Source organism: Felis catus, chromosome D1 (assembly GCF_018350175.1).
Source record: "Felis catus isolate Fca126 chromosome D1, F.catus_Fca126_mat1.0, whole genome shotgun sequence".
NCBI lineage: Eukaryota > Metazoa > Chordata > Mammalia > Carnivora > Felidae > Felis > Felis catus.
Genome location: NC_058377.1, coordinates 36,489,886 through 36,513,801, shown reverse-complemented (window position 1 = coordinate 36,513,801; position 23,916 = coordinate 36,489,886). Strand labels below are relative to the sequence as shown.

Here is a 23,916-nt window from a genome sequence, read left to right as displayed (position 1 = left end):
CTGGTTAATTAAAAAAAAATAGAAAAAGTAATAAGCCTTTGCAAGACTGACAAAAATTTTAGAGTAGACACAATCACCAATATTAGGAATTAAAAATAGGCTATTACTACAGATCCTGTAGCCATTTATTAAAAGAATAAATAGTATAAACATGTTTATGTTTCTAAATTCAACAATTTAGAATAAACCAACTTCTTAAAAACAACACACTATTAAAACTGAACCAAGATGAAATAGATAATCAGAATCATCCTGTAATAATTAAAATAATTGAATTTGTAATTAAAACATTCCTGAAAAAGAAATATCCAGGCCCAGATGGTTTCACTGGAGGTCCCTGCCAAATATTTTAAAAGAATGAACTCCAATTTTATAAAATCTTTTCCAGGGAACAGAAAGAAAACATCCCAATGAATTTTATGAAAACAATTATCCTGATACGAAAATCAGAGACCATACAAAAAATAAAATTATAAATGAAAATATCACATGAATTTACAAAATTAATCCTTATATTCTTACACTTCTCCAAAACAAAGAAATATTAGAAAACAAGTTACAATAATGTATACACATATTTTTGTAATTTTTAAAGGTTTATTTATTTTTGAGAGACAGTGAGACAGAGCGTGAGCAGGGGAGGGGCAGAGAAAGAGAGAGACACAGAATCTGAAGCAGACTCTAGGCTCTGAGCTTTCAGCAGTCAGCACAGAACCCCATGCTGGGCTCGAACCCATGAACCATAAGATCATGACCTGCGTTGAAATTGGATGCTCAACTGACTGAACCACCCAGATACCCCAATGTATACATATTTTTGTTTAAAAAACATTCCATGACCAAGTGAGGTTTATTGCAGAGATGCAAGTTTGTATTGATATTTGAATACCAATGAATGCAATCTACTATATTAGCAGGTTAAATGGAAAAAAAGCACATTATCATATCAATTGGTACAGGAAAACATCTGACAGAATCCAACACTCGTGAATGAGAACACTCTTGGCAAGGTCAGAATAGGAGAGAACTATCTGAACTTGAAGGTGAGCATTTTCAAAAAATTCTCCAGCTAGCAACATTCTGTGGATGGTAAAAACACATTGCTTCACTTCAAAATCTGGAACAAGGCCAGATGTCCATTTACGTTCAACAAAGTAGTAGAAATTCTAGCCACTGTAGTAAGACAAGGCATATATATTGGTAATAAAACTGTCCCTATATGTAATTGTCATGATAATCTGTGAAAAAAGTCCATAAGAATCTAGAATAAAAAAAAAAAATCAGACATAAGTGAATTCAGTTATGCTGTAGAATACATGATCAACCATAAAAATCACTATCTGTAATTTTTTATACCAACAATGAAATTGTAGAAATGAAAATAAAAATATGATTCACAGTCACTCCAAAAAGTGAAATACTAACAAAACATATAAGGTATATACTTAATAAAATGTATGACTTGGATGCTGAATTTTATAAAATGTTGATGAAAGAAATCAAACACCAAAATAAATGGATACATGGTGTTCATCGATTGGAAGACTGAATAAAGTAAAGAGGTCAATTCTCTTTATTGATTTATAGGCCCACCGAAATTCCCATTAAAATCCCAACAGGGTTTTTGTGGACATACACAAGTTTATTTTAAATTTATATGAATTACACAGGACCTATAATAGCTTTAAAAAAATTGACAAAGTAGCATAAAGGGGGAGTGATCCCTTCGCCCAATTTACCCTTTATTAAATTCCTACAGTAATCAAGAATGTATGACTTTGATGGAAGGACAGACACATAATTCAATGGAACAAATAGAGGACACAGAAATAGACCCACACAAATATGTTCAAGTAATTTTACAAATGTGCAAAAGCAAGTCAATGTAGAAATAATAGTCTTTTCAACAAACGGTGCTGGAACAATTGGTAATGCATGTGTACTAGTACTGACAACACTGATTCTATCTTTGGCCCTCCATCTTGTTCTTCCCTCTGGTACACAGATGGTGCCACTTTAGATAACTACCTTGTGACTCTACCGTCTTGCCTCTGGCTCCCTAAAGCCTGGGGATTAAGGTCAGAATAGCTGCATAGAATGGATGGAGAGTAGGTGTGTAGTGCCCTGGATCATCTGGGGATGAGACAATTAGATAGAAATTAGATAGGAAATGTCTGAAACCTGTATGGGGAAGCAAAAGGGCTGAGAAGAGGTGGTAACTTGGGCATTGACTGTATGTTACTGAGGAAGATGGTATTATGGTAAATGAGTTTGAGATATCAAAAATGGCCTCAGTCACTGCTCAACCTGCCTTGTGACAAAGATTATATACTTACAGGCATGGGTGAGAATCATAGGTTCTTAATTTGATTGATTGGATAAGTGCTAGCATTAAGATAACATGGCCTAACAAAGGGGATGTTCCCACCCCTGGATTATGCTGGAACTTTTTGGAAGAACTATAATTATATGCAAATTGGAAATGAAATGTGCCATTTACACCCAGTATTTTAGAGACCCAGATGAAGAATTATTTTCCTTTCGTATGAAAGACTGCATTTTACAGTCAGGCCCTCGGGCATGGTACACTACTTTAGTATCTGTTCTATCCCCTATAGCTAATCAACTCATTGCTATCATAGCTGTTATGGTGGCTGACTTAGAACTGAAAGAGTTTGTCATAAGGGATGTAAGTAGAGAAATAGGAAAAATAAAGGATCCTGCAGATGATAAAATGGTGGAAAGTTGGCCCATCAAGTTCTCTCAAAAATTGTGGCAAGATGTATTATCTGGGACCCTGACAGTCTTGCTGTAACGCCCGAAGCTCGAGAGACCCCAAAGAACGAACCACCAGAGTCCAGAATCAAAGCCAAGCGGCAAGGGCCGTTTATTTCAGGTTCGAACCTGGACCTCCTATGCATTCACGAACAGTGATGCTCCGAGGTCCCGAGGGGAGTTTGCGCAGGCTTTTTATAGGCCGAGGTAAACAGTTTGGGGGATTTCCAGTCAGCGGGGGAGTTGATTGGTTGACATTAAGCTGGGGGGTACGGTAATGCACCGATTGGGCAGGAGTTCGCGGGCGCGCCAAGCAATTGTACAGAAGCGGAACAAGCTGATTAAGTTTCAATTTTCTTAGGCTTCTCATTCCCCCCTTTTTCAAGTACCCAAGGAGCCAATCTTGGGTCCTACAGTGTTAGCTAATCAAGCTCGTTTTCCGTGTCCAGGGGCTGATACTGCGGCCTAAGGACCATAACCTGAATGGTGTTTAGTCTATCTCTGACAAAATTCATTATTTTGTTAATTATAATGGGGCCGACAGTACAAAGGAGAAGGAGGCATAGTAGGGGACCTAAAAGGGGAAGCAGGTAGGGAAGAAACCCATGGAGCCCTGACCAAAGTGGGTTTTCGGCCAGTTCTTTTCGTCAGCGCGCGAGGTCCTCCTCCCGGAGCTGTTTAATTTTGGTCCGAACTATTCCTCATTTGTTGGCATAGAAACAACATTTTTCTTGTAGGGCTAAACAGATGCCACCTTGTTCTGCGGTTAGTAGGTCTAAACCCCTTCTATTTTGTAACACTACTTCTGCTAGGGAATCTAGCTTGTCTTGCAGATCTTGGATTGTCCCTGACAAGGCTCGGACATCGTCAATTAGTTGACGGGAGAGTCGCAGATAGGAGTGTATAGAGACTCCTAATTTTGCTGTCCCAGTAGTTACTGCACCTGTAATTCCTAGACCCGCTAGGAGGGGGATTACAGCCACAGCTCGCTTGGATCTGCCAGTTACAAAGTCCAGACTAGGGATGGGCATGGGGGTCTTCCCTGCAACCAGGTCAATATCTGGTAACAGAGTGGCCAGGACACATATTCCAGTCCAATTATGGGGGAGGTAGGTGTAGGCTAGGTTATTCCCACAGACGAATACAGTGGTGTTAGTACTGCATAGGGAGGAGCTGATAGTGATGTACTGGTGGCATTGGGCAAGGGATGTGATTCCTACATCTATGCTGTTGTTCTGAGAGGTAAGGTTACTTATGAAGCAAGATGCGTTGAACGGACTAATGAACTGAATGGGGAAGGGTTCAGGTAGGGAAGAGGGGAAGCAGTCGTTGGTTATGCTAATATTAACTATGGTGGGGATGGCGATGGGCCGGGGAGCTTGTTGGGGTAGGCACAGCCAGCAATCTTGGGCTAAAATTGGGTTAGAGGTGTTTAAGAGTGAGAAGGTGGTTTCTAGGATAGACATTGCCTGAGGGTCTAACTCGTAAGGGCTGTGCCTAGGGAGAACTAGGGGGTGGTAGTTAAGCTGTGGATACATATGTTTCATGAGGTCTTTAAGTTTCTTTTGCGTCTCAATTTGTCTAACAGCGTCTTGGGGCCCTCCACCGTCTGACACATGTATGGGGGCTCGAGGGTTCCAGCAGACGGCGGCTCCGACTGAGCCACGGCAGCCAGCCAGGATTTGCTTATTGTCATCACTGGCTATGGCTGCTCTGGTACTTTGTAGGATGGCCGTAAAGTAGGTAGTAGCATTATCTGGCCCTATACATTGCTGATAGGAGTCATAACAAGAACTGTGTATCGACTCCTGGAAAGTTTTGCAAGGGCATTCTGTCATGGGGGGTAGGGGCTCGGGTTTGTTAACACATAACCATTGCTGCTTTTTGAATCCTGTGCTGCCATAAGTCTGGGTGAGGTAAGCGATTGTGGTCCCACAGTCTTGGGTTTGGGTGTAGTGCCGCTGTAGACCCCCTCGTCCTACGGAGCCAGCTACTATCCTTTTACTATGTGGCAGAGCAATGGTGGTAACTATGCCACCTTTGCAATCACAGGGCCTTCCATATAGGGCTTGTAGCAATGCCTGTTTATCAATGGGGGCATTCAGTGTCCCCTTCAGGGGTTTGAAGTTTAGGGCTAGCAGGATAATGATCATTATCTTGATCATGTTTAGGGAGAGTACGGCGCAAGGTTAGTTTGAGGGGGTTGTTCTTACTCCGGTCTACAGTCCAAGCAGTTTTTTTGTCAGTGTGTCCCACGAGGTCTGACAGCGGGTCAGCAGGTTTAACATGGGTGTGGTGAATCCAGGTAGGGATGTTATCTACCTTGATGGCGGTGGGAGTTGTCAGGGTGATCTGGTAAGGTCCTTTCCATCTGGGTTCGAGGTTTTCTTGTCGGTGTCGTTTGACCAGGACCCAGTCTCCCGGGAGGTACTGATGAGGTGTGGATGGGGGCCCCGTCTCATACAGTTCTCTTAGTTTAGGCCACACGGCCTCATGAACTCGCTGTAGGGCCCTGAGGGAAGATAAAAGGCTGTTATCTTGATCTAATTGAATGAGGTTTGACTTAAGGTTAGGTATGATAGGTGTGGGTCTGCCAAACATGATTTCATAGGGTGTAAGGCCCAATTTGTATGGGGAATTGCGAACCCTGTACAGAGCGTAGGGGAGCAGTTCTACCCAATTAGCACCAGTCTCCATAGTCAATTTAGTAAGGGTCTCTTTTAACATTCTATTCATTCTTTCTACTTGTCCTGAGCTTTGGGGCCGGTAGGCACAATGTAATTTCCAATCTACCCCAAGTACAGAAGCCAGTCCCTCACTTACCTTAGAGACGAATGCAGATCCATTGTCTGACCCTATCATTACTGGAAAACCATACCTGGGCAGGATTTCTTCTAGGATCTTTTTGGCTACAATCTGCGCCGTTTCCTTCTTGGTTGGGAAGGCTTCAGTCCATCCTGAAAAGGTGTCTATGAACACTAGTAAGTATTTATAGCCGTATTTGCCAGGCTTTACCTCGGTGAAGTCCACTTCCCAGTGGGCTCCTGGTAGGGTTCCTCTTTTACGGTGGCCTTGGGCTGTAGCATGTGGGTGTGCATTCTGGAGTTGACATGCAGAACAGGCTGTGACAACCCTTTCTGTCTGGTCAGAGATGTTTCTTAATACCAGTTTGGATTGTCTGATGAGATCTTGAAGTCTTCGGGGCCCCAAGTGGTAGAGTGGTGTATTTTTGTCAGGATTGCGTGGCCCAATTTTTCGGGAAGGATAAGGTGGTCTCTGGAGTCCCTCCACCATCCATCTGTAACTCCGGTCATTGGGAGCTTGCGCATCCAGATAAGATCATCTTCTGAGTATTCAGGCTGTGGGGGTAAATCTCGGGGCCCTGGGTCTGGTAGCTGCGCAGGTAATACTGGGATGGGTTTTTGCGCTACCTGGCGTGCAGTTTGGTCAGCTAGGTTATTTCCTCGAGAGATTGGATCAGTTATTTTTTGGTGACCCGGGCAATGTACTATGGCCAGTTTCTTAGGGGCCCAAATAGCGACCAATAGGGCCAGAATTTCATCTCTATCTTTTATATCTTTGCCTTCAGCAGTGAGTAGTCGCCTCTCACGGTATATTGCCCCATGTATATGGGCTGTGGCAAAGGCATACCGGCTGTCTGTATATACAGTCACTTTGCGGTCCCGCCCCATTTTTAATGCTTGTGTCAAGGCAATCAGTTCTGCCCTTTGGGCAGAAGTTCCTGGGGGCAGAGCCTCTGCCCATATTACTTCAGTCTCGGATGTCACTGCTGCCCCCGCATACCTCTGTCCTTGATGGATGAAACTGCTTCCGTCCGTGAACCAGGTGACCTCAGCACCAGGTAAGGGCCGGTCCTGTAGATCTTCCCTTATTCCATGGATCTGTGCTAGGATGTCGGCACAGTCATGGAGCAGGGAGTCCAGGTCAGGGTCGGGTAGCAGGGAGGCCGGGTTTAGAGTTCAGGGAGAGGTGTATGTGATCCGCAAGGGATTTAACAGGAGTCCCTGATAGTGGACCATCCGGGCATTGCTCATCCACCTATCGGGGGGCTGCTTGAGCACTCCTTCGATGGCGTGGGGTGTGGTGACATGTAACTCTTGGCCCAGGGATAGCTTATCAGCATCTTTAACCATTAGGGCTGTAGCCGCTATTATCCGGAGACAAGGGGGCCATCCTGCGGCTACAGGGTCCAGTTTTTTTGAGAGATAGGCCAATGGTCTGGGCCATGGACCTAGATGCTGGGTTAGCACTGCCTTGGCTATGCCTTTATGTTCGTCCACATATAAGTAGAAAGGCTTAGAGATATCGGGCAGTCCTAGAGCTGGGGCCGATAGGAGGGCTCTCTTTATCTGTTGGAATGCCTGCTCAGCTTCCGCAGACCATTCAAATGATGGTTGGTTTTTAGAGACTGCGTAAAGGGGTTTGGCCATTTCAGCAAAACCTGGGATCCATAACCGGCAGAATCCTGCAGAACCCAGGAATTCTCTCACCTGTCGAGGCGTGGTGGGTCGCGGAATGCGGAGGACAGTCTCTTTCCGAACATCAGTGAGCCATCTTTGTCCTTCTTTTAGCAGGTTCCCCAGATATATTACCTCAGGTTTTCAGATTTGGGCCTTCTTAGCAGATGCACGGTACCTTAGGTTCCCCAGCGTCTGCAGGAGGTTCTTCATCCCCACGAGACAGGCTTCTCGGGTCTCAGCTGCAATAAGGAGGTCATCTACATATTGTAGGAGAGACACATTTGGGTTTAATTTCCGGTACTTACTTAAATCTTCGTGGAGGGCTTTATCAAATAGGGTAAGGGAATTTTTAAATCCTTGTGGAAGTCGGGTCCAGGTGAGTTGTCCATTTATGCCTCTTTCCGGATCTGCCCATTCGAATGTAAAGATGTCTTGGCTCTTGGGGGCCAAAGGCAGGCTGAAAAAGGCATCTTTTAAATCAAGGACAGTGTACCATTGTTCGTACACTGAGAAGAGTATAAGGGTTGGGCACGGTAGGGTGAATGTCCATAACCCGTTTGTTGACCTCTCTTAGGTCTTGCACTGGCCGGTAATCTCCACTGTTAGGCTTGCGCACAGGCAACAAAGGGGTATTCCACGCCAAATGGCATGGTCTAAGGATTCTGACGTCGAGGAGATGGCGGATGTGTGGGGTGATGCCCAGCCTGGCCTCTGCTGACATGGGGTACTGCTTGACCCTCACGGGGTCGACCCCTGGCTTAACTTCTATGAATAGAGCAGGACGATGTTTCACTATCCCTATTCCCCAGGTTTCTGCCCAGGCTTCGGGACACCAGTGGAGCCAGTAGTCAATATCCTGTTCTGGGAAGGGTGGAGTTTGTGGAGCCGATATTCATCTTCCAGTTGTATGGTAAGGACCGAGATAGGTTGGCCCTGGGAGTCAGTTACTTTAGGCCCTTCGGGCTGAAAGTGAATCTGAGCTCCCATTTTCGTGAGGAGATCTCTTCCCAGCAAGGGGCAGGGACTATCCGGGATAACCAAAAAGGAATGGGTTACCCTTCCTGTAGTTCCTGTAGTTCCTGTAGGTCCCTGGACCCAGGAGAACTTATCAGAGATTTTTCCATGAGGGCTAGTGAGTACTGAATGCTGAGCTCCTGTGTCCACGAGGAATTGCACAGGGGTCCCCTCCACTTGTAGGATTACCCTGGGCTTGGGGAGGGGGTCCGAACCCCGTCTTCCCTATTCTGAGTCTTGGGTAAATAGGATGGGGGCCACTTTGGTTTGCCATGGCTCTGATCCCGAGCGCAGTTGTTTCTTTTTGGGACAGTCACAAATCCAATGTCCTTTTTCTTTACAGTAGGCACATTGGTCTTTGTCTAGGGGGCGCCTAGGGGGGCGAGTTTTCTGTTCTCCTGTGGGCCCTTGATTTTTCTGAACTATGGCAGCTAAGACTTTAGTCATTTCCCTGGTGGCTTTGAGCTGTTTATCCTCTGGAGCGTCCCGATTATTATATACCCGCTGAGCAATGCAGAGTAAGTCCTGGATCTGTTTTCCTTCTAAATCCTCTAATTTTTGGAGTTTCTTTTTGATGTCATAGGCAGCCTGGTTTACAAAAGACATTACAACAGTGGCCTGATTTTCGGGGGCCTTGGGGTCCATGGGGGTATACTGCCTAAAGGCTTCCATTAATCTTTCTAAAAAGGTGGCAGGGCTCTCTGTCTTACCTTGTACTACCGAGTACACCTTGGCCAAATTGGTGGGCTTGCGTGCTGCAGCCCGGACACCCGCCATTAGAGTCTGGCAATAAATGAGCAGTCCTCCCCTACCTTCTGCCGGTTGTAGTCCCAATTAGGCCGAGTCAGGGGAAACGCTGCATTAATGAGGTCAGGGTTAACAGTGGGTCAACCATCTTCCCCGGGGACCAGCTTCCGCGCTTCAAGTTGAATCCTCTCCCTTTCTTCCGTGGTGAACAGGATTTGCAAAAGCTGTTGGCAGTCATCCCAGGTAGGCTGGTGGGTGAACATTATGCTCTCTAGGAGGGCATATCAGAAAACCGAGCATTTTGGGTTTTCCAATTATAAAGGTCACTGGTGGAGAAGGGCCAGTACTGGAGTCGAGGGTTGCCCGTTTCATCGGGGGGGGGGGTCCTATTTCCCACAGGGGTAGAGCCACAGTGGAGTCGGGGAGGCGAGAGCTTGGCTCACGCTGGGTGCGCCCACGAGTTCGGCAGGCTGGCCCTTCGCGGTTGGTTTCATTTTCAATAGGGCTTGGCGCGGCTGGTGCCCCTAGCCTCCCTGGCTCCCGTGCAGCTGCCGCTTCCCGTCCTCCTGGTTCCCCTTGGGGGCAACCAGCGGGGCGACTGGTGGGGCAGCTGCTGCGGGCAGGGCCGGGGGTGCGAGGGGAGGGGGATGATAGGGTGGAGGGTCCAGGGATAGTAGGTCCTGACTATTGGGCAATATGGGATTTAGGGGCGCTGAGGGGGTTCACGGCTTGGTTGGGTCAGTGGAGTGGGCCGCGAGAATCTTACAGGACCCTGAGGAAAGGAAGGGAGACATCCAGGGTGGAGGGTTTTCAACAAGATCCTGCCAGAGGAGGATATAGGGAGCCTGGTCTGTGTGGCCTTCCTTTCCTGGCAGGAGGGTTTTGGCCTTGACCTTAGCAACTATAGGCAAACAAAAAGTGCGCTCGGTAGGCCAGCCCACCCCGAAAGTGGGCCACTCAGACCGGCAGAAAGTGATAAGTCTCGACCGGCGAATGTCCAGGCTTAGGTTTTGGCCTCTAGTCTGGACATCCCTGAAATTAGCCAGAAGAAGGGAGAGAGGTGTACTCTGGTTCTGTCCCATAGTCTGTATAGGAAGAAATAGATGAGTCAAGTTAGTTTATGTTCCAGGAGTGAGCCGGATATACCTGCGGAGGAGAGGAGACAACTTAAATCGCAAGCGCAGCGGCAAACAGAAAGTGCCTTGGTGAAGAGACCAGATACAGAATGGGTGTCTGTAACCCGAACAAAGAGTTCTGATGGGCCAAAATGGTGCCCCAGACGGGTGCCAGAGGACGTCTCCTACTGGTCCCGACTGACTGCCCTATAGCGCCTCCGCCAGGGCTGTGTCAGTCTCTGATACAGATCCCACGCGGGAGAGCCAGAAACAAACAGACAAACAGAAACGGACAGAGCCGGCTCACTTACCCATCGGTCTCAGAAATGACCCGTTGACTTGGGGTCTGGTGGGTTTGGGGGTATCCTGGACGAGCCCCCAAATGTAACGCCGGAAGCTCGAGAGACCCCAAAGAACTAACCACCAGAGTCCAGAGTCAAAGCCAAGCGGCAAGGGCCGTTTATTTCAGGTTCGAACCTGGACCTCCTATGCATTCACGAACAGTGATGCTCCGAGGTCCCGAGGGGAGCTTGCGCAGGCTTTTTATAGGCCGAGGTAAACAGTTCGGGGGATTTCCAGTCAGCGGGGGAGTTGATTGGTTGACATTAAGCTGGGGGGTACGGGTAATGCACCGATTGGGCAGGAGTTCGCGGGTGCGCCAAGCAATTGTACAGAAGCGGAACAAGCTAGTTAGGTTTCAGTTTTCTTAGGCTTCTCATTGCTAAACTTATGGAAGGCAATGCCTAAGGGAAAAATACTTTAATCCCTTGAAAGAAGGCTCAAAAAATCAAAATGTATCACCCAGTCCCCCTATTGGAAGAACTTCAGGGATGGATACTGGCTACCCCTAGAGACTCAGGGTTAGGTCAACATTACCCTCTATTGTGTGCAATAGGGAGCAACTGGAGGCTCCATGTTGACTTAACCATTTATTGGTCTCTAACAAACAGACTGTATTAGCTGTAACAGACACTGGAGCTGAATGCACTTACCTATGGAAACCCCTCAAAATTTCAGCAAGATATAGAGGTTATTGATGGTTATAGGGAACAATTTATCAATGTCAGACAAACTAGTGTCTCCTACGGATCAGTAGGCTTCCTCTCTACTGTTTTCAAGTGCATGTTTTCCCCATTTCTGAATATATTTTGGGTATAGATGTTCTATAGGATCTGGATCTAACTACAATGACAGGTGAGTTCAGGTTGCATATCCAAGTAGTGAAACCCATTGCTATGGATAATGCAAAATGAGAACCTATACAGCTATTGTTCCTGAAGAGTAAAAAACAAACAAACAAACAAAAACAAATAATATGAACTACCTGGGGGGCATAATGAGATTACCATTACCATTAAAGAATTAGAAAAGGTGGGGGTAATTAGGCCTACTCAAATCTCATTCAGTAGTTCCTTGCGGCCTATAAAGAAATCTAACAGGACCTGGTGAGTGGCAATAGATTATAGGGAACTCAACAAAGTTACTCTGCCCATCCATGCAGCAGTACTAAATATAGTCTGCTGATAGAAAGTCATGGCATCCATTAAGACACATTATTGTGTACTGGATCTATCAGCACTCCTCAGGACTTGAATCCTAAAACCAATTCATCTTCACATTGAATGAAAGACAATGGACCTTCCAGGCATTTCCCCAGGGGGATCTCCACAGTCCCTCAATTTGTCATGGGATGGTAGCCAGAGATTTGGAAAAATAGGGATTGTCAAAGGAGATGGTGTTTTATCATTATATGGGTGATATCATGTTAACCTGTGATGATTTAACCTCCCTGTCTTAAGCAGCCATATTATTACAGGTTACTTAAGTCATTAGGATGGAAAGTAAACATCGACAAGATCCAAGGGCTGGGTCAGTCAGTAAAGATCCTCGGTGTCATCTGGTCAGGTAAGACAAAGGTGATGCCAGCAATGGTCACTGATAAATCCCAATCCCTAAAATGGAAAAGGAACTATAGGCTTTTCGTGGTTTATTGGCTGACTGGAAAACTTTTTTTCCCCCAATCTAACACATATATTAAGACTTTTAAATTCCTTGGTTAAGAAGGGAAGCTGATGGGATTGGGGAGCCAGTCACACAAGAGGCTATCTTAAAGATAAAAACAATAATCCAACAAATAAAGGCCCTGGTGGTGTTAATGCCAGATGTGAGAAGTGTATTAGCTGTAAGTTCATATCTAGAAGGGTTTGGTGGGGCTTGTGGCAATGACAAAAATGCAAAAATAATCGTAGTTATTTGCATAAGTTCAATAAGAAGCTGGTCCTCATGTAATGTCACCATTGAGAATATTGGTTACATTACCAAGGCTTTGACTAGAATGTCATATTTGAGAGAGACATGCATAGGCTCAGATATGACCAGACAACTTTATGGTATTAAGGTTGACTTTATGGAGCCAGTGCAGCCCCTTTGGAAAACAAATTGGCTAGGTACTTTGATTACAGGTGTAATCAAGCAGCCTGTGGCAGGCTCAGGACCTCAGGATATTTGGGGGACCCCAAGAAGAGTGGAAACAACCCAAATCTATCTCCTAGAACAGCAAATTACCCCCTCTCTGTGCCCCAGACGTTGTTCAGATCACTGTTTCCATACTGTCTGCCCCCAGGTCGTTTGTCTGCCTTCTCTCTAGAGCAGCAGAGTGCCATCCTGGCTAGATCCCAGTCAAGCCTACTGACCTCTAAATCTCCAGCCTTTAATCCCTGCTGCTTGCAAGAACTCACACAATTCAGCCCCTCTCATTTTATAAGCCAGTGGCTTGGGGGAAACTTTCTCCTTGTGCATTCCCCTTGTGCTCTTCTCTCTCATGTCCTTTTCTGCCCTTTTTCCCTCCATAGCACTGGCAATCCATTTTTCCCCTAAACCACACCTTCACACTCTTTATCTTCTTCAATGTGGCCTCTTTCTTTAGTTGTGGAGTGCATTCTGACAATCCTCAAATTGATTTCTGGGGTATTTAGTCTTTTATTATTATTGTTATTATTAATATTTTAATTTAAAAACTGCCACACTGTGTAAGGCCAGGTGAACAGGATGGAAAGACAAGTTACCTTGTCTTTGGACAAGGAGAACAAATAAGTAGTTGACAGACACGAGAGAGAGAGAGGTGTATGCAAGAAGGGTGGGAGACAGGAGTGTGGTTGTAATAGTACAAAGTGAGGAAGGTTTGTGATAATGGAGCTTTTCTAAATCATAACATTGACAGGATATGCAGGATTTGTAGGATAACAAACCTACACAGGTGATGAAATACGTACAGTTAAACACACAAATATACACATTAGTACAAGCAAAACTGGGGAAATTAGAACATTAATGATGGCTTACATTAGTATCAATATCCTAGTTGTGATACTGCATTATAATTTTTCAAGTTGTTGCCATTTGTAGAAATAGGGTACAATTTTTCAGAATCTTTTCATATTATTTCTTACAATTGCACGTGAATCCACAATTACCATAAAATACAAATAAGTATGTAACAAATAGAATACAAAGATTCTCCTATGTCCAAAATGTAATACTATGAACCATTCTACTATAATGCCTAAAAAAATCTAACAAATTGTCTTCTTAATAACATAATTTTGGCCAATAAAAGCAACAATCCTTAGGGTCATAAATTGATAAGGGAGGACAATAATGGGATACTACGCTGGTAGTGCTAGATAAATTTCTTAATTTCTTTAATACATTAAGAGTGTTTTTTTTTGTTGTTGTTGTTGTTTTTTTGTTTGTTTTTTTAGCAGCCACAAAGTTAAAGGAATGAAAAGATTATAAAATATAAGAAGAAAATTGGAACTCTAACATAAAGCTGGAAGCCACAAATATGTCTACTATCATTATAAGAATAGGCTGAGATCAGTCCTCAAGGAAAAAAAAAAATAGACATTTAGTTTATGTATCTTGGTTCCTCATGGTAATATGTGTCTTCTAAGAATTGCTAACTTTGGGTCTTTCCTCACATGTTTTTGGAATATATACTGCTTACATCATCTTTAAAACCTCAGGCTACTCTCAGCTCACATTGGAGTTGTTCTGGTTTGTTAGAACTCAGGTATCAATAATAATAATAAATAATTAATATTAATAATGATTGTTATTATTCTAAGCATCATAAGGACAGGCCATAAAAATTTAAAGAAAAAGTTTTAAATATAATCTAAAGAAAGAAAGACTGCTTACAGAGAAACAATATTGGGACTTGAACTTCACAATAGTATCAAAAAAGCCAGAAGATGAAATAATATCTTCAAAGTGCTGAGCAGAAAATAAATTTAAAGTTGAATAGGCATACACTATCATTTCAGACATACAAAAATTGAATAAGTTTATTCCTTAAATACAATTGAAAAGAATCAAACTGGGAATTGTAACTGTTCCAAATATACACATGAAGTATTAATGTCAAGGCTTTAAACGTATCAAACATTAAGCAAAAAAGAGAAACTACAAAAGCAATTTGGGTGTATTTGGTAAAGATGAAAAATATACCCTGGAATTAGTAACTTCCCTCCAAGGTATTTGGCCTAGAATTTCTCCCACATGTACAAAAGAAGATATACTTCAGAATATTCTCAGTCCAGATGTTTGTGACCACAAGACATTGTAAACACCTATGCATACATGTTACCATTTTTATTGTTTTGATGTATTACTCTTCTCATATATAACTACATAGTATCAAAAATATAATAAAAAGCATGTGAGGATTGAAAACTATCTTCTGCTAGGCCATTACTTCTGGGAAGGACAGGGGAAAATATTGTCAAGTACATTTATCTTTTCCCATTTGGTTTGCTTCTACTTAAAGAAAATCCATGAGGACAAACTGCTATAGGCCTTTTTAGGTATATAGAGTGAACCATATATGTTATTATAAACATAAATGTAACACAAATTAACATCTTGTTAGTTATACCTTATTTAATGTGTTTAAATTTTTTGCAAAATTACAAATTACTTACAAAATGATGTGATTAAGTTAGTAGATGGTTAGTTCACCTGCTGAGTATTTTCATGTTAGGACTTTTACTTTTCTACCTAAGAGTGAAACTTGAGGGAATTAAATAACATTCATAAAATTTTCTATACTCTTTTCAATAATTTTCTCTAAACTCTTACATTTCCCAAAATGTATTCATTTGCCTCAAGATATCTGTGATATCTTGACTAAATACAACATTAATGGATTTTGTTCCTTTCTCTGATTTGCATGCACGTATCTCTCTAGTGATTTTAGCATACAAGATTTCAGGGGAGAAGTCAGTTTTTTTGTAAGGTTGTCTGCCCTTTGTAAGCAGACTTTCATAATGTTCAAAAACATAATTTTTGTATTATCTCTGGAGTTCAAGAATTTCACCAGAATATTATAGGACTGAGAGGATTTTTGTAATTATTAATCTTGTCTTAGATTTTTTAACCTACAAACTTCAGCCCTTTTCTTAGGGAAAATTTCAAACCATTTGTTCAATTCATTGTCCTGATATCTTTGTTCCCTTTGGAACATTTACTGCTCATGTTAGGTCTTTGGATCTTTTCTTCAACTCTCTAATCGTTTCCCTTATGATTTTTATATCACTGTTTTTTCTAGTTTCTGGTTTCTTCTTCTTCTTCTCCTTCTTATATACTTAAAACCATTAATATACATTCTCAGGAAGGACAATCCTTTAGCCTGCTTTTGTCGATTACTTTTTTTTTTAATTTAAATGTAATCTCTAATTTCCAGAAATCACTTTTGCTTTTGCTTTTTTGTTTGTTTTGTTTCTTAAATCTTTTCATTGGTTTTTCCCTTTGGACAATCTAGTAGTTGTTTACTAGACATCTCTGTGATATATAACTTAGACCTCTTCCCTTAGGTTACTAAGTTGTGTGTGTATGTATGCATGAAAGTGTATGTGTGTGTTGTGTACATATTTAGTTATGGTGGTTTTAAATTCATTAATACGTATATACATTAGTCCTTCAGATTTTGTCAAGTACTAAAAAAATAAAGATTAAAAAAATAACATAAGCAGTGAGAGAATTATTACCAAGTTAGGCCAGTGGTAAGTGAATTGGCAAAACTTTATTCTTCTCCTAAAGGTATTCAAAGACTTTTTGTGATCCCTAATCTCCAGTGCACCTGTCTGTCACTCCTACCCCAAACACAGGAAGGGGAAGCCATCGGCTACTATTGTAGACCACAGGTCTGTCAAATTCTATCAGTTTTGGCATACTCTTCCAGATTCCCATAGAATAAGCTGTCCCTCTTTCTTGGGGAGAGTCAGAGGATTCTGCAGCTGAATACCCTGAGGCATTATTCCCTTTACCTGAATCCTCTAGGAAAAGCAAACCTTCCTCTCTAATCATGGGTCCCTTAGCTTCACCCTTGGGTCCAAGAGTGCCATGATCCAGGAGGCTGTACAGTCCTGGATATACCCCCTAGGCCTCCCCCACTCAGGTCATTCATTTTGATTTTTTGTACTAGCCTCAATAGGGAGTTGAAAGTTTGAGAAAATCAGGAACATAATTCAAAGGGACCTTTTTCTATCCCTAATTATTTTAAAGAATACAAGTTTTGTGAATATATTAAATCATATAATTTATGGGAATACTTTAAGTATAAAGATTAACCAGTATTAATATTTTATTATGTTAACTAGTATTAACATTTTTTTTCTCTTTAAGGTGTTCTCTTTTAAAATATATCATAAATTATTTCTGGGATATAAACATGTCAGGATTTATAAGAGAATCTTTAAGTACTTTAAAATAAGAATATATTTAAGATATAATAAACAAATATTGAAAACTAATTTTGAATTTAGAGGATACCTCACGGGCTGTGATAAATCTTGGCCTTGCTGCCATCCAAGTTTTGCACTGGATGTATACTGGCTCTACCTCCTCACCCTTCCTGTGTAATCTGTTCACATTTTCTCAAAAGGCTAACATTTCTATGATTAACATTTCCTTTTCTTTGTCTTTATTTTGAAGAAGGCATGTGTAAATTTCATAACCTATAATGCAAACTATTTCTTCTAAAGTTCTTTATCCTTCCATGACAAGGCATTAATTATTTTTAAGTCTTCTTGAAGGTGTAATTTATATTTTCTAGGGTAAATATAGAAAAACCTTGAAGTAAAGATTAATACTACATAGAAATGGCAGGGGTGCCTGGATGGCTCAGTCTGTTAAGTGTCCAACTCTTGATTTCAGCTCAGGTCATGATTTCATGGTTCATGGGTTCAAGCCCCACGGTGGGGCTCCTCACTGACAGTGTGGAGCCTACTTGGGATTTTCTCTCTCTCTCTCTCTCTCTCTCTCTCTCTCTCTCTCTCTCTCTCTCTCTCCCTCCCTCCCTCCCTTCCCCTCTCCCCTTGCTTGCACTCTTTCTCTCACTCTCAAAATAAAATAAACATAAAAAAATAACTAATTTATAATGAATTGTTCAGGAAAGCTTGGAAAGGGATGTTAATGTCAGTTCATACATGTGCTACAGATCCTAGAAGTAAAAGTAAACACAGGAAAGTTGTATGGGCTTTGGGTTATTTGGGAAAAGAATGGATATTAAGAGTGATATGGTTTGAATGTCAAAAGAAAATATGTATCTTTCTTTTAACAAAATGTTTGTATTTGAGTCATTCAAAGAGCTAGATGAATTTATTTGTATCATCCCATGATAAAAAACAAAGATACAAGTGAGAGCAGTAGAGAAAATATACAAATTTACATTTACATAAATGTACATATATATTTTTTTCCTGACCCAGAAAAGGTAAGAAGATTCAAGTACACAGTGTTGACACTTCTGAATTCTAACTGCAGTCAAAGGATTATAGGTCCCTGCTGAATGTGATATACTTCATTATATTTTAAAGCACGATTTAACATACTCATGCAAATATTATAAGTTGTTATTACTACTTTCAGAAGAAATGGCAGGTAAACACAGAAAATATATTGACCTAATATTTTAAAGCCCTAAGCCAGTTTAAAAACCTCAGGTAATTGAAGCATCAGCCACGTCCCAATAAAGGACCTCCATGACATACAGCATTGCTTAGTTTAACATTAATTTTTCCTATTCCATGACATCTTGGAGTATCCTAATATTATTTGGAGGATTTCCAACTAGACATCCCCAGACACAGCTTAGGAACAGCCACAAATTGGAGAAAACATGGACCACCTGGGCCTAAACCTCTCAGACTTGACCAAATGCATTAAAATACAGGGTAGCTTTTTGTTTGTTTTTGCTTGTTGTTTGTTGTTGTTGTTTTTCTGTCAATTGTGAAGCAAGTAATCTCCAATAAGAGTTTAGAGAGATTTGCTATGGGATGAGATCATGTTTATCAGAGAATAACATAATGTACGTTACGGGCAACATTTAGGTCATAGGAAAAAAAAAAAAAAAAAAAAAAAACTTAGCCCAAATTAAATCCTGAGAATTTATCATGGACAAAACAATAGACTATGAGTGATACAATCACTATGAGTGATGCAAATGTGTGTGTAGTTTCTGAATTCTAGGGAATCACAAACTAGTCAATGATGCAGATATTTGATAATGGTGTCCAGAAATAATGTCTTGATGTAAAAGATAACAATAGGGGTATTAGAAACAGTGATCTGGAAGTAATCCTTCATAATGTTAAACATGGACTAGATCTGAAAGGGTGGTAGAACTCTCATGGGCAAATATGTAGCAGCAGACATAGAGGAAAAGCTAGAGTCACAAAAGACATCTGGATACTTGTGGTTATTAAGAATGAATAATCAGGGGCACCTGGGTGGCTCAGTAGGTTAAGCATCCGACTTCAGCTCAGGTCATGATCTCACAGTCCGTGAGTTCAAGCCCCGCATCGGGCTCTGTGCTGACAGTTCGGAGCCTGGAGCCTGCAGCCTCCTTCAGATTCTGTGTGTCCCTCTCTCTCTGCCCCTACCCTGTTCATGTTCTGTCTCTCTCTGTCTCAAAAATAAATAAAACATTAAAAAACCTTTTTGATTAAAAAAAATGAAAAGAATGAAGAATCAGCAACAGAAGTGATTTCAGACATGCAGGGAATAAACTGTGAAATGCTCTATATATCTAGCAGGTGAATTTGGAGATTTTGAATCATTAAGGTAACAGAAAGGAGGAATGGTAGGAAAACAGTTAGGATGGAGGTGTGATGAAAAGATCCCAACTTGGAAGAAGAAAAAAATGGATCTAGAGAGGGGAGGTTTTTAGACAGTAACAAGTTGTATAGTTGGGATGCAAACCAGGGTGAGACTAAATCAAAACTCCTGTTCCCTCTATCATATCCATATCTATCCATATCTTTGTCTTCAAGGAACTTTGTCACACAACTTTTACAGAACCTGTGACTATGTCTTTTCTCACTTCAGATGATTCAGACAACAAGATTCTACTTCTAATAAGAATCAAACACAAAGCACATACAAATGCATATAATACATAAACATTGCAAGAATGCAGTCCTAAAACACACGTTCAATACTTAATGTTTACAACTATATTATTTAAAACTGCAATATTTTTATCATTCATCATAGATACTCTAGCAGTGTAACTGAGGACCTATAAGTTTTCTAATTTGCTGTTCTGTTCAGCATCCTGTGCTAACCACAGCAAGACACATTCTTTCTACAAATAATTTATTTTTTTTTTACAACTGATGGTATTTTCTATTATGAAAAAGTTAATTATTGTAGATAATACATAAAATAAAGCAATTATTTTTTTAAAATATGAGGCACCTGAGTCTCTCAGTTGGTTAAGCATCTGACTCTTGATCTTGGCTCAGGTCATGATCTCACAGTTCCTGAGTTTGGGTCCTGCATTGGGCTCTGCATTGACAGTGCGAAGCCTGCTTAGGACTCCCCCCCCCCTTTTTTTTTCTGTCCCTTGGCCACTCATACTCTCTCTCTCACAAAGTAAATAAACTTTATAAAAATAAAAATAAATAAAATTCACCAAAATCACCTAGAAATTTGATCTCCTAGAAAAATCTCCCTTTAATCTGTAGTCATTTATATTATTTAATGCACACATAAGAACAATAAACAACATTTGAAAGCATTTTCTTCATTCTAACATTCATGAGAAAGTTAAAATAGCAAAAAGACTCCGTGTCTAAAGATATGACAAGGAAATAATCATATTCAGTTGAAATGCTTGGTTTCAAAAGACAATTTCAATTCTGATATGTAAAGAACTAAGTGTTCATTATTCTGATCCTTACAATAAGAAATAGTTGTATAAAACTAAAATCAACAATTTTTATCGGACTTACCAGAGAAATGAGTTTGCAAGGTAAGCTGCCACCCCAAAGTTTGGAGAGATAGGTGCATACAGTCGAAATCTGTTTACGTGGAACAAAATCCTGGAAGCCACTCACCAGAGGAGCACTTGAATTGCTGGAGGCTGAGTGTGGACTAGTGTGTGAGTTAGAAAGTTTAGGATACCTGCAGTCTTGGGAGGAGGCTTGCTTTAATAGACTTTACCTCCAGGAACCCAGCAGGTTCTCACAGTGAAGAGAAAAGAAAAAGCCCCTAAGGCTTATCTCCAGGTGATAAGACTTTAAGAGAGGCTTAACTCACCTGGAGATCCTTAAAGGCATTTATCCAGCTTCAGCTAGATCAGATCTTTCTACCACTTGTAAAAGAAGGAGTAGGGAAGGAAGGTAAGTAACACCTGTGAAGGGGGCGCTCTAGCCCAAGGAAAAAGATCCACCAAAAGAATTCAATTTAATCACAAGATGATAAAACTTTCCCTCTCCTACACCTTCCTATCACATCAATAGGACTCTAGTGTAAATACAGTGGATTACAGCTAACAGAACTGCAAGGAATGCTCCCTAAAGAGTTCTTAGGGGAGAACAAGCACAACAGAAGAGGCAAAAAAACAAGACCAGTAGACCTACAGCTACAACCAATCTTGTAGCCCAAGTCTTTGCAATTAACCCCAATTAACCTCAAATGACCCCAATTATCTTCAGACAAGAGGCATTTTATCTCAGTTTCTACTTTCTGGTACACTGTGTCTAGCTTTTAGAAAAAAGAAAAAAAAAGATACAAAGAAATTTAAAGATAAGAAGACACATTCTGAAGAGACAAAGCAAACAACAGAACCAGACTCAGATATGACACAAATGTTGGAATTATAAGACAGAAAGTTTATTTTTTATTAAAAAAATTTTTTTTTAATCTTTATTTATTTTTGAGAGATGGAATGTGAGCAGGGGAGGAGCAGAGAGAGAGGGAGACACAGAATCCGAAGCAGGCTCCAGGCTCTGAGCTGTCAGCACAGAGCCCGACACAGGGCTCGAACTCACCAACTGTGAGATCATGCCCTGAGCTACCCAGGCGCCCCAAGACAGAAAGTTTAAAGTAATTGTAATTAACATATTAAGGACAGAAAGTTTAAAATAACTGTAATTAATATATTAAGGATTCTAGTGGAAAAGGTAGACAACATACAAAAGAAAATATGCAATGCACTCAACACCCTAACCTGTTTCTTTACCTCACGTCAACAGAATTCACCTCAGTCACCTACTCCCACCGCCTTACTCTCAGCCAGTTTCTCATCATCTTGTGCCATGTATTTGTGTCATTATTAAGATACAGTGTATCGCAGATATTAATTCCTTCAGTTACAAGGGCAGCTATGTGGGACTGGATGAAAGAAACCCCATCTGTTGACCTCAGCTTTCGTGTACAGTATATGTTTTCATTTTGTATCTATGCCCTGAATAGAAATACTTGGGAAGCAATTACTTAACATTAACTGCACCACCTCCCAACATTGATTTCAAACATCCTACCTCAAACTAGATTCTCACCTGCTCACATATTCTAAATAACCCCCTAACAATTTTTAATTCAGCTGAATCCACTTGCCAACAGACACCACGTGCATGCTTTCCATTAGCCTTCTATCCTCACTACTGTCCCTACTAGACAAGATACTAGGGTCTGACACTGTGATCACTTCCTTGAATATATCCAGAGTGGTCTAGTTCCACTCTCCTTTTTTGTTCACCCTTTACAAAATTTCAGCTAAGACTCAAAATAGTTAAGCCTGGCTAAAAGAAAAAGATAAAGCCAAGCTCACATATAGCCACAATTGCATATGGTTCTCCTCGCTTAGCAATCTTACTTCATTTCCCATTTCATTCCTCATTCAATCATACACTTTTTGAGTTGACTGCACCACACCTTCTTTTCTCTACTCAAAACTTCCAACTCCCTTCCCTTATTATCTGCTGTTTTCTGTTGCTTTTTAAATTGCTGAATGATCAAAAGGTATTAGAAGTGATCTCAATTTTATTCTACCAACTACAGTAGCCAATCAGGAATCATGTAATTTCATTTTGCTTTTTGTAATTATTGTTTTGTCTCTGTATTAATTTCCTAGAGATGCCATAATAAAGTACCAAAAAGTGGATTGCGTAAAACAACACAAATTTGGGGCACCTGTGTGGCTCAGTCAGTTAAGCATCTGACTTTGGCTCAGGTCATGATCTTGCAGTCTGTGATTTGAGCACTGCATCAGATTCTGTGCTGAGAGCTCAGAGCCTGGAGCTTGCTTCGGACTCTGTGTCTCCCTCTCTCTCTACCCCTCCCCTGGCTACCACTCTGTCTCTGTCTCTGTCTCTGTCTCTCTCTCTCTCAAAAAAAAAAACAATAAAAACAAAACAAAACACAAATTTATTATCACAGTTCTGGAGACTTGGAACTTGAATATATCTTTTGAAGGACAAAATTAAACTAATAACAGCTTCTAATAAGGAACATTACTGTACTTTTCATTGCATTCCAACGTCTCCCCTCCCTGGCTCTTAGAGCATATCCAAATGGAATCATACATAGTAAGAGCCATTATAAAAATTTTGATGTAAATATCACCTGTTAAATACTCTCCCTTGACACCATCTATATCAACAACTATAACCCAGTTACAACCTCTTATCCTCACCAAAATTTTTAGAAACATTTTCTTATTGTAATCTGTTTCTACTTTAGCACCTCCTAGTCTGTCTTCAATTCTGACAAAGTAGATATTTTTTTCAAACATTATCCCAAAACTGCTCTGTGTGTGTGTGTGTGTGTGTGTGTGTCTAACTTAATTTCCCTTTTCTGAACTCAAGGCACACCATTGTAACAGTTCTCCATTCTCTTCTTTTTTTGATCCACTCTATCTTTAGGTAATTGTACCTATCTACATTCCCACTCTATTGCATTCTAGATTTATATAACCAGTCCTTAAACAGTCCTAGAGTTCAAATCTGTAAGTGTCTCAATAATAGCGTATGCAAAATTAACCTTTCATTTCTTCTATAAATTTCCAAATTTTCCCTATTTCATCAGTTGAAAACTGTTGTCTCAGTTACTTAAGCCCTATTAAAGCCAGATAGGATTAATATTTGTAAAATAAATCATATAAAGTAGTTATCATAGGAAAACCAGTGAAAAAAAGATACAGAATATCTTTTAAAAGTTGGAAAAACAAATAAGAGCATTACATTTAACAATGTACAAAAATCTCTTATAGCCGATCGTTCATCTGAAACATGGGAAGTCAGAAACCAAAAGATAGAACAAAATTTGAAATAAATAGAAAAAAAATAATTTATCTATTTTTAAAATTAGACTGTTACTAAGAACGCTCCCTCAAAAAAAAGCCCTCCCTCAAATAAAATTCAGCACAAGATGAGTCACTGATGAAAACAATTACAGAAGGAAACTACCAATCTTATATAATTAGATCAATTGAATAT

At 40.8% G+C, this 23,916-nt stretch overlaps 1 protein-coding gene across 6 annotated transcripts; it reads right to left on the bottom strand.

The window, feature by feature from the left end:
* Positions 1–2,863: 2,863 nt before the first annotated feature.
* On the bottom strand, positions 2,864–20,625 carry LOC101100411 (syncytin-1-like). Of its 6 annotated transcripts, none has more exons than XM_045038580.1 (2): positions 20,428–20,625; positions 2,864–5,287 (listed from the first exon to the last, which is right to left on the bottom strand). In XM_045038580.1, the coding sequence occupies exon 2, from the start codon at positions 4,938–4,940 to the stop codon at positions 3,477–3,479; it is 1,464 nt and encodes a 487-aa protein (XP_044894515.1). In that variant the 5' UTR covers positions 4,941–5,287; positions 20,428–20,625; the 3' UTR covers positions 2,864–3,476. The 6 variants fall into 6 exon arrangements, with proteins under 6 accessions (XP_044894515.1, XP_006936880.2, XP_006936878.2 ...); XM_006936818.3 differs by lacking the exon at positions 20,428–20,625 and adding an exon at positions 10,444–10,829; XM_006936816.5 differs by lacking the exon at positions 20,428–20,625 and adding an exon at positions 9,083–10,437.
* Positions 20,626–23,916: the final 3,291 nt, after the last annotated feature.

What these genes read in the sequence shown, in the direction of transcription:
- LOC101100411 (XM_045038580.1), bottom strand. Translation starts at nt 4,940, where the DNA reads ATGATCAAGATAATGATCATTATCCTGCTAGCCCTAAACTTCAAACCC.